Source organism: Onychostoma macrolepis, chromosome 04 (assembly GCF_012432095.1).
Source record: "Onychostoma macrolepis isolate SWU-2019 chromosome 04, ASM1243209v1, whole genome shotgun sequence".
In the NCBI taxonomy this organism is placed as follows: Eukaryota; Metazoa; Chordata; class Actinopteri; order Cypriniformes; family Cyprinidae; genus Onychostoma; species Onychostoma macrolepis.
In genome coordinates this window covers 12,759,247-12,770,479 of record NC_081158.1, presented here as the reverse complement: position 1 = coordinate 12,770,479, position 11,233 = coordinate 12,759,247, and the positions used below count along the sequence as shown (strand labels likewise).

Sequence of the window (11,233 nt, the reverse complement as noted above, 5' to 3'; positions counted from 1 at the left end):
TGTAATGTTAATCCTAACCGTAAAGTTAACACCAAGGCTTATAGATGGTTATTTAAATACATATTAATATTTTTATTAATATTATAAATCCCGTTTACACGTGCTCTAATCAGAGTGAGTGTGACGTTTTGTAACTTCCTGTTTGGACCTGACGGAATCTGCACCTGAAGCGAAGACACCTGTGGTGTGAGGCTGTTTGAGACAACCATTATATGAAAGGTAAGTTATGCTGCTGTTAAACCGTTTCTCTGAGAGTTTGTGGCTCAGTTTGGCTTGTTCGTGAGTGTCTTGTAGGCTCTTTGCGGCCTTTGCTCGTTAGTTAGAAAGCAGCTAGCAGGTGATGCTAAAGGTGCTAGCGTATTTACAATAATTGTCAGTCTATTAATAGTAACGTCGGACGAGAATCAGCAATGCTTGTCAGTTTTAACTTATTTTCGTTTACAGTATAGACGGTACTGTAATAGAACAGTCTAGCCATCATCATAATGTGTTGTCATGACTACAGACTGTGAAGGGGAGGGGCTTCCAGGCAGTACAGTATCCTGACATGCCAGTTCTGTTAAATATTACTACTGTTCGGCTTGGTTTATGGAGATTATTACTTATTACTTCTGAGAACTTACTGCGCATAATAAGTAAAGACACCTTTATTTGTATAGTGCTTTATAGAATACAGATTTTCAAAGCACTTTTACACAGATAACCAGGCAAAATACTATATTCAGCATATGGTCAGTATACATCATATTCTGTCCCAGTAGAACTATTGTAATTATTTTTTAAGCTGAAAGAAACAAACTTAATATTGTCAAATGGAATCCAATAGTTATTATTATTATTATTATTATTATTATTAAAGCAGACACATCAAATGATGGCTGAAGTGAAAAGGCGAAGGAGAAAGCCCAAGCCAATGGAGGAGGCCGTACAGTTTTCACTTCTACAGAAAGACAAAAATGGGCTTGATGGCAGATTCATCAGTGATTTTAAAGGTGAGTTAAATATTTTGATTGAGCCAAGTTAAAGGTATAGTTCAAAAGTGAAGATTTTGTCATCTTTTAGTCACCTCTATAAGTTTCTTTCTACTGTTGGGCACAAAAGAAGATATTACTAACCATTTGATTGTTAGTAAATGATGACAGAATTGTATTTTTTTTGCTTGAACTATGCCTTTAACCCCTTAACTGTCACTCACAGTTTTGAACAGTGCACTATCCAAACTTACATTTTTCATGCATGAAAACATTTTGTAACACCATTTCCATGGTAATGCAATGTCTGATTTTAAAATGGGTTTCAAAGGATGAATTTTGAGATTTTAAGTTTTCAACTGATATATAATTTCTTATGATTTCTAAAGCGTGATAGAGGCAACTAAAAGGCAACTAAGAAGACTTTCTGTGACAAAGGTCAGAACTCCTGTTATGATGTAGATTTTTCAGGTGCACTCTTGTCATCAATTAATCTATTACTTTTCCTACATATTTTTTTAACAAAAAAAGTGGTAAAATACCTATTTAGGAGTCTTAGACCTTTCCAACGATATATAGTTTGTCATGATTAGATTAGGATTTAATTGTAAACGTAGGCGTCCCGCATAGAGGACGGTGAGTGGGTGACAGTTAAGAGGTTAAAGTGACTTGTGTAATAAAGTTGTCAGGTTCATTATATATTGTTCTCAGTGATGGTTTTACCTCTCTGTTGTTGTTTAGGGAGAGGCGTGTTCAGCTGTACTGAGTTTGATAAAGGAGACTTCCTGCTGGAATACAGAGGCGACCTCATAAGCAAAGAAGAATATGAGCGGAGGCAAAGGATATATCATGATGCACTTAAAGTTTTCATGTTTGAGTTTCGCTACAACGGAAAACTCCTCTGGTATGTATAAGTGTTTGATGTGCATGTTTATTGATAATTAAATTACATAATTCAAAATGTGGCAGTGGACATGTCAGTGGTTAGAGTTTTGCTAAAATGATCAGTTATGTGTTCTCAAAGCTTGATGACTGTTAAATGATTGGTGATCATCACAAAGAATATGATCTCTGCTGGTCCTAAGTTTTAGTGTTAATATTGTCTGTCATTTGTTTAGTGTCGATGCAGCCCGAGATGACGGTTCTCTTGGGCGACTTGTAAACGACGACCATATTAACCCAAACAGCAGGATTAGGACTATCTCTGTGGATGGAAAACCTCACTTATGCTTATTTGCGACAAGGAGCATCTCTCCTGGTGAAGAGATCACATACGATTACGGTGATTCTGAGTGGCCATGGCGATGCACGGTATTGAAACCTCTACACTATCAATTCTGATTTTTTGGATTATAGTAAAGATTAAAAGTGTTAAACTTCAGTTGTAACCCAAGTTAATGTTAGTGACTTTAATTTAAAATATTTTTTTTTTGCATGATAGCCAATTATTTATTTTCATGATTTCTAGTATTTAGAGGCTTATAAAAGTACAGGCTTTTCATTTTTTTCAATGTTGTAATTAGCAATTCATTTAATTTTATCTTTGAAGCAGATTTGTTACGTGACAGCATTAATTAAAGTTTCTTAAGGTTCAAGATCAAGTTATCTGCATCTCTGCGCTCCATCAAGCCACTCCCATAATATCTGTCATCACTCAAATTAATGCACGACTCTACATTATCTGTATAGCATGTGTGTAAGACCCCAATATAATTATGAAGTAATTATTTAATCACTAATAAATCTTTCAACAAATATAACTGGCTGTGTATATAGTATTATAGACTACACGGCATTATTTTAAAATACATTTTTAAATTATTATTTTAAATTGTTGTCCCTGGACCTGTAGGGTACTCTTGAAATAAAGTAGCGGTGGCTGGGACAAATTTTAAGTATCAGTTCTGCTTAAAAAGATGCAATCTAATCCTGTTTACATGAAATAAGCTGCTCCTGAGCAGGTTTAAGCTTACGAACCTGTTGCTATGACAGCAAGTCCAGGATGAGTTTTGAATAACCAAATGATCCAAGATCAAGCAAAATCGTCAACAATCAAATCTAGCTAACTGAGTTAGCAACATAAGAATAACGGGCCCATGGTCTTGATGTCACATTGTGTGTATGTTTACACCTGTATTACGAGGACTGTGTTTTATGAGGACCATCATAAGAACATGTTCCTGTGTGTATGTTTACACCTGTATTACGAGGACCGTGTTTTATGAGGACCATCATAAGAACATGTTCCTGTGTGTATGTTTACACCTGTATTACGAGGACCGTGTTTTATGAGGACCATCATAAGAACATGTTCCTGTGTGTATGTTTACACCTGTATTTCGAGGACCGTGTTTTATGAGGACCATCATAAGAACATGTTCCTGTGTGTATGTTTACACCTGTATTACGAGGACCGTGTTTTATGAGGACCATCATAAGAACATGTTCCTGTGTGTATGTTTACACCTGTATTACGAGGACCGTGTTTTATGAGGACCATCATAAGAACATGTTCCTGTGTGTATGTTTACACCTGTATTACGAGGACCGTGTTTTATGAGGACCATCATAAGAACATGTTCCTGTGTGTATGTTTACACCTGTATTACGAGGACCGTGTTTTATGAGGACCATCATAAGAACATGTTCCTGTGTGCAATGTTCCCTCTAAGTTGCGCACATCTTCCACCGCGGAAGAAGAAATAATGTGCCACGCACACGCAAAAATGATTTGGGAAAGCCATTTGATTGTATTTTAGTAAAAACGACAGAATTGCAATGCTCGGCTAAACCGCTATAGAGTTAGAACCGGTGAATGCGGTTTACAGGTTTCATAGAAAGAGAACGATGTGCGGCAAATGAGTCGCTGTAGAGACCGAATACTTCAATGGTTGCGGACGAAGTAGCTCAAATCGAGAGCCAACGCAATGACATGTGAAATAAAACGTCCTTGACCTCATGTATTAAAGAAGAGTGGCTTGATTAAGTGCTCGAAATAGCGGACGATGGGCACAGAACGGTAACAAAACTCTGAGACATTTACAGTCACACACAGGTGTATTGTGCGAACTGTACTTTAGGGATGTTTAGCTATAGAAGAGTTCACGTTCAGGTTTTTTTTTTTTTAGTATTTAACTTACAGATCTCAGTTTAAATGCTTCAGTTTGTTTTCTATTCTCTTCTATCAGTTTAAATGTTCCTGTGTGTATGTTTACACCTGTATTACAAGGACCGTGTTTTATGAGGACCATCATAAGAACATGTTCCTGTGTGTATGTTTACACCTGTATTACGAGGACCGTGTTTTATGAGGACCATCATAAGAACATGTTCCTGATGTTTGATTGAAGAATCTCAGTGTGTCATTTGTTTGACAAAAGCCTGGTATTTGAAGACCCTAGTTATTACCATGAAATTGGGCTGCATGGATGTGAAATATTAGGCTTAACACGGATCATTCACAGCTCATTGTGGCCATATATGATATTGAAAACTTATAATTGTTATCTTTAGATTATGTATATTGTAATAGAAGTTGGTAAAAAGTCGGTCCCCTTGTTTGAAATTGACTTTCAGGCAGTAATAGTACAATATTGTGCAGTTTTGTCATATTTTATTAAATGTTTTTGCTTTTTAATTTAAATAACTTTCTCCAAGATTTCATATTTTATTTTATTTACTCACAACTTATTTTCAGATGATAACCGAGACGAATCAGTGTCTAAAGAACTCTGAACAAGGCACAGCAGCTATGAAGGTATCCAAAAAGTTCTTGTAATAATTGTGTTAGTCCTTAAAGAGTAGAACAGATTACATTGTCTCTTAGAAACAGATGTGAACATTGTTTGCTGCATTAGTGTGGGTGTAAAAAGTGAGTCTTGGCCACATGTTGTACATCTAACGCAGACACTGTTATTGTGTCACAAATCACCACCGTTTCTCTCATACACAGAAATGCTTGAACTAAGGGTGCTGTCCACATTTGTCTAGTTACCAATGTACCGGTAATAACAAGGATACTAATAGACCAGACCTTTGTCAAACTAACAACACACTAGCCGGGTTTCCATCATCCTATTTTAATGCGCATTTTGACTTATCGCATGAGAAGCGAGTGATGGAAACGCCAAATTTCGAATAAAATCCCTTAATTCGCAAAAAAGTTTTTACGCTCGCTTGAGGTGGTTTTTGACTTGTGCGAAAAAGGGTTGATGCGAATATTGGGAGATGGAAATGCATTTTGCGAATAAATTCCTCCAAGCGCATCAAAAAAGTCATATGACTTTGCGCTATGGGACGGCAAAACCTGACTATCCAGCAGACTGATATCATTCCACAACATCTGAAATGTTGTTATGGTTAATCTCAAATGCCCGAACAAAGTCTGTCGTCAAAGTATTTCTCTAATTGCCTCCCAGAAATGTCTTACACGACTGTGTTCCCAAACAGCAGGATCCACCTCCGAAAGCAATGACCGCATTCATTGTGTTTCGTCTGCTCGCTCTGAGGCGCAAATAATTTATTATATATGAAAATGATCATATTCTCCTATGTTTCTTAGTGATTTATAGTGCAGGTTTATCAGGAAGTGACGATTTTGTTCTCTTTGACTCATTGGATGGAAACGGTGCTTGTTCGCAAATGTTTTATGCGATATTCCAGTTTTGCGCACAAGTTAAATTCGCAACTTTGGATGGAAACCCGGCTACTGAGACTCTTCAGTCAAGTCAAGAACATGTTCTTATGTGGTCCTCATGAAACAGGGTCCTCGTAACACAGGTTTTAATATACACACAACCTGACATACTGGGATGAACATGCATGTAATGTAATGCATAAAAAGTCATGAACATTATCTTGGGTAACACATAAATATTGAAATTGATTTGAAATGTTGTAATCTTACTTGTATATTACATTGATAAAATATAAGCAAGGTTATAAAATAATTTCATATCTATGTTATAAATCAGTATTTCATGCACAAATATATTGTCTGAATCAATGTTACAAATGTCTAATTTAATATTTTCTAGGCTCATAGTGAGGTTGAACCATCCACTCACACTCTGTCCCGGTCAGAAGTCAGAGACCTAGAGAAGGTATTGTGATTTTATTTTTTATTATTTTTTGTATCATTTTTAATTTTCTATGTTTTAAACCAGTATTTCAAGCACACATTTATTGTCTGAATCAATGTTACCAATGTCTAATTTAATATTTTCTAGGCTCATAGTGAGGTTGAACCATCCACTCACACTCTGTCCCAGTCAGAAGTCAGAGACCTAGAGAAGGTATTGTGAATTTATTTTTGTTTTTTTTAATTTTTTTAATCATTTTTAATTTTCTATGTTTTAAACCAGTATTTCACGCACACATTTATTGTCTGAATCAGTGTTACAAATGTCTAATTTAATATTTTCTAGGCTCGTAGTGAGGTTGAACCATCCACTCACACTCTGTCCCGGTCAGAAGTCAGAGACCTAGAGAAGGTATTGTGATGTTTTTATTTTTTTTTTGTAATGTTTTCAGACAGTTGTCAGTGAAAAGGTAATTCATTATACATTTGGACAATCCCTGAATCCTTTGTCTGCAGTAGAATGTTTATTTATTTATTATTTCCATTTCCTTAATTTAAGGTGGCTCCAAAGAAGGACCAGTTACCATTGGATCAGGACTGTGTTGAGAAGGTAATAAAATGTGCATTGCATAATTTTAGAAAATGCTAGAATGATTGTTGTAAGAAATCATCTCTACATGATGCTTTTTCATTGTTTTCTAGTGCACAGAGATCTGTAGCGCCTGCCTGAAGGAGAAGTGCAAACAAGTTGTGTCCGGGTGAGAGGGGTCTTTGATGATGTTACCTGCCCGTTTCTTCACTCTGGAGTTGTACAAGTCCTGAAGGCTGGGCAGGTGCACCAATGATCTTTTCTGCTGTCCTAACAGTCCGTTGAAGTCTTCTTAAATCTGATTTGCTGGCTGACCCAAACCAGACAGTTATGGAGGAGCACAGAACCGACTCAATAACAGCTGAATAAAACTGTTTCAGCAGCTCCTGTGGCAGGTTGAACTTTTCAGCTGACGAAGGAAGTACAACCTCTGCTGGGCCTTTTTCACGATGGAGTCAATGTGATTGTCCCACTTCAGGTCCTGAGAGATGGTGGTGCCCAGGAACCTGAATGACTCCACTGCAGCCACAGTGCTGTTCATGATGGTGAGTGGGGGGAGAGGAGGGGGGTTTCTCCTGAAGTCCACTATCATCTCCACAGTTTTGAGCGTGTTCAGCTCCAGGTTGTTGTGACTGCACCAGACAGCCAGCTGCTCAACCTCTTGTCTGTAAGCAGACTGCCGTCCTGGATGAGGCCGATGACTGTGGTGTCGCCTGCAAACTTCAGAAGCTTGACAGAGGGGTCCTTGAAGTGCAGTCATTGGTGTAGAGGAGAAGAGCAGTGGGAGAGAACGCAGCCCTGAGGAGCTCCAGTGCTGATGGTGCGGGTGCTGGATGTGTGTTTTCCCAGCCTCACTAGCTGCTGCCTGTCTGTCAGGAAGCTGGTAATCCACTGACAGATGGAGGTGGGCACAGAGAGCTGAGTCAGCTTGTTCTGAAGGGTGTCTGGGATGATGGTGTTGAAAGCGGAGCTGAAGTCCACAAACAAGATCCTTGCATAAGTCCCTGGTTTGTCCAGATGTTGCAGGATATAGTGCAGTCCCATATTAACTGCATCATCCACAGATCTGTTTGCTCGGTAAGCAAACTGTAGGGGTCCAGCAAGGGTCCAGTAATGTCCTTCATGTGGGCCAACACCAGTCTCTCAAATGACTTCATGACCACAGACGTTAAGGCAACAGGTCTGTAGTCATTAAGTCCTGTGATTTTTGGTTTCTTGGGTACAGGGATGATGGTGGAACCTTTGAAGCAGGAGGGACTTCACACAGCTCCAGTGATCTGTTGAAGATCAATGTGAAGATGGATGATAGCTGGACAGCACAGGCTTTGAGGCAGGCTGGAGAGACACCGCCTGGGCCTTTGGCTTTCCTTATCTTCTGCTTTCTGAAGACTTTGCATACATCATCTTCACAGATCTTGAGTACAGGCTGATTAACAGTAGGGGAGGGAGGGTGAGGGTGTGAATGGCTGTGCTGTGAGACAGTCGGAGCGGGTGTGAGGTGTCAGACCAGTCTTTTCAAACCTGCAGTAAAACTCGTTCAGGTCTTCAGCCAGTTGTTGATTGGCCTCAGTGCTGGGGGATGGGGTCTTGTAGCTGGTGATGGCTTTCAGGCCTTTCCACACTGATGTAGAGTCATTGCTTGAAAGCTGTTTTTTTAGCTTTCCAGAGTAGTTTAATTTTGCTACTCTTATTTCCCTATTCAGTGTGTATTTGGCCTGTTTGTACAAGGCTTTGTCCCCACTCCTGTAGGCGTCCTCTTTGGCCTGGCGAAGCTGTTTGAGTTTTGCACTGAACCAAGGTTTGTCATTGTTAAATGTTAAATAAGTCCTGGTGGGTACACACATGTCCTCACAGAAACTGATGTAGGACGCCACGGTGTCAGTGAGCTCGTCCAGATCAGTAGCTGCAGCCTCAAAACACTCCAATCAGTAAGTTCGAAGCAGGCCTGTAAAACCTGCTCTGCTTCAGAAGTCCATCTCTTTACAGTTTTTACTACAGGCTTAGCAGATTTGAGTTTCTGCCTGTAGGCTGGTAGGAGATGAACCAAACAGTGATCAGAGAGTCCCAGCGCTGCACGGGGACAGAGTGATATGCATCCTTTAAGACAGTGTAGCAGTGGTCCAGTATATTTCTGTCTCTGGTGGGGCATGTGATGTGCTGTCTATATTTAGGCAGTTCACGGGTGAGATTAGCTTTATTAAAATCACCGAGAATGATGATGAAAGAGTCCGGATAACGCTGCTCTGTGTGTGTGATTTGATCGGCCAGCAGTTCTGGCGCGCCACACGCTGGCCAGGAGGAATGTACACACTCACCAGAATAAACGAGGAAAACTCCGCGGTGAATAAAAAGGCTTGCAGTTAATAAAGAGAGCTTCCAAATTTGGGCAGCACATCTTCTTTAAAACTGTCACGTCTGTACACCAGCCTTCGTTGATATAAAAACATAATCCACCGCCTCGTTTTCCCGAGGACTCGTGACGCGGTCTGCTCTGAACAGCTGGAAGCCCGTTAGATGAAGCGCTGTCCGGGATGGCTCCGTTCAGCCAGGTTTCCGTGAAGCAAAGCGCAGCGGAGTTTAAAAGTCCTTGTTTGTGCGGGTGAGGAGTTGTAGTTCGTCTGATTTATTTGCCAGGAGCGGAGATTCGCCAGATGAATGCTCGGCAGCGGAGTCCTAAACCCCGCTGTCGGAGTTTCACGAGCGCCGCCGCGCCCTCGCCTCGCGCCGGCTGGAGCGCTTGTATAGGAACGCAGCTCCTCCGATTAAAATGTCCAGTAAAAGGTCTGAATGCTCAAATGTTGGCAGAGAGTTATTTGGTGTGCCGTTTCTGATGTCCAGGAGTTCGCTTTCTGGTAAAGCTGATCGGGAAAAAGTTGCTTAAGACAGGACAAACAAACAAAAAGAACAACTTCACTGTCACTAAAAATACATTGAAAGACCATGTAGCTCGTAATGTAGTTTCACATGCATGTAATGTAATGCATAAAAAGTCATGAACATTATCTTGGGTAACACATAAATATTGAAATTGATTTGAAATGTTGTAATCTTACTTGTATATTACATTGATAAAATATAAGCAAGGTTATAAAATAATTTCATATCTATGTTATAAATCAGTATTTCATGCACAAATATATTGTCTGAATCAATGTTACAAATGTCTAATTTAATATTTTCTAGGCTCATAGTGAGGTTGAACCATCCACTCACACTCTGTCCCGGTCAGAAGTCAGAGACCTAGAGAAGGTATTGTGATTTTATTTTTATTATTTTTGTATCATTTTTAATTTTCTATGTTTTAAACCAGTATTTCACGCACACATTTATTGTCTGAATCAATGTTACCAATGTCTAATTTAATATTTTCTAGGCTCATAGTGAGGTTGAACCATCCACTCACACTCTGTCCCAGTCAGAAGTCAGAGACCTAGAGAAGGTATTGTGAATTTATTTTTGTTTTTTAATTTTTTTAATCATTTTAATTTTCTATGTTTTAAACCAGTATTTCACGCACACATTTATTGTCTGAATCAATGTTACAAATGTCTAATTTAATATTGGAACTGATCGCGTCAACAGAGACCTTTAAAAGCTCTACTCCTCAAAGTGGTCTGAGATGATCTCACACACTGCTTTGGTCACACTGAATGAGGCCAAATTTAACAAGCCATCAACACTTCCTTCACTCAGGATGTCCAGTCCCTTCATCGGTTCCTTGAGAAGACTGCACATACGGCTTTTCAGAAACTAAAAGAGACGGCATCTCCTCAAAGCTATGCGGAACTGGCCAAAGCAACACTCGCCAGAATCATTGTGTTCAACCGCAGACGCTGGAGAGGTCTCTAAAATGCCGCTGAAGGGCTTCAATGAAAGGGACGGCACTTCTCTCCATGATGATGTTGCCATGGGCCTGAGCAAGTTTGAGCAGAAACTCTGCAGCCATTTTAGTCGCGTTGAGATCAGGGGGAAGAGGGGAAGAAAGGTTGCTGTTCTTCTCCCGCCTGATATGGTCGATGCCCTGACGCTGCTGGTCAGCAGGAGAAGTGAGTGTGGAGTGCTGGACACTAATGCTTTCTTGTTTGCTCGGCCAAACTGCCAGAGTCACTACAGAGGCCAGGACTCCCTCAGAGTGTATGCAAGTGAATGTGGAGCTCAGAATCCAGAATTTCTCCGATCAACTCATCTGCGCAAGCACGTGGCTACTCTCACAAATCCTAAATCTGAAAAACAATGAGTTAGATCAGGTCGCCGATTTCTTAGGGCATGACATCCGCGTCCACCGCGACTATTACAGGCTGCCAGAAGCCACTACTCAGCTTGCTAAAATATCAAAGCTACTGATAGCCATGGAAAAGGGCTGCCTTCCTAATCTTCAAGGCAAATCGCTTGACGACATTGAGATTGAAGGTACGTCCATCTTAGTGTAGGTTGCACAGAGGGTCTTTTACACTCACAGGGAGGTTTAAGGAAACATCTCTGAAATATGTCTTGTGTTCACTGTAGGGTGTAGTGTCATTTGGCATGTTTCACAAATGGGGTGTGATTGTGTTATTTGACTTCTGAATGCAGATATAGATGTTTTTCATGTTC

The 11,233-nt window shown here is 39.9% G+C and overlaps 1 protein-coding gene across 1 annotated transcript in view; it reads left to right on the top strand.

Annotated features, from left to right (window-relative positions):
* Window positions 1–10,489, top strand: part of LOC131538498 (histone-lysine N-methyltransferase SETD5-like) — an 11,174-nt gene extending 685 nt beyond the window's left edge. The window contains exons 1-11 of the mRNA XM_058772371.1: window positions 1–219; window positions 860–992; window positions 1,713–1,875; window positions 2,090–2,282; window positions 6,008–6,073; window positions 6,200–6,265; window positions 6,398–6,463; window positions 6,611–6,661; window positions 9,824–9,889; window positions 10,014–10,079; window positions 10,334–10,489. The exon at window positions 1–219 is cut by the window's left edge and continues 685 nt beyond it. Of these exons, the coding sequence (XP_058628354.1) occupies window positions 872–992; window positions 1,713–1,875; window positions 2,090–2,282; window positions 6,008–6,073; window positions 6,200–6,265; window positions 6,398–6,463; window positions 6,611–6,661; window positions 9,824–9,889; window positions 10,014–10,079; window positions 10,334–10,489 (1,014 nt within the window). The 5' untranslated portion in view covers window positions 1–219; window positions 860–871. The remainder of the gene's footprint in view (window positions 220–859; window positions 993–1,712; window positions 1,876–2,089; window positions 2,283–6,007; window positions 6,074–6,199; window positions 6,266–6,397; window positions 6,464–6,610; window positions 6,662–9,823; window positions 9,890–10,013; window positions 10,080–10,333) is intronic.
* Window positions 10,490–11,233: the final 744 nt, after the last annotated feature.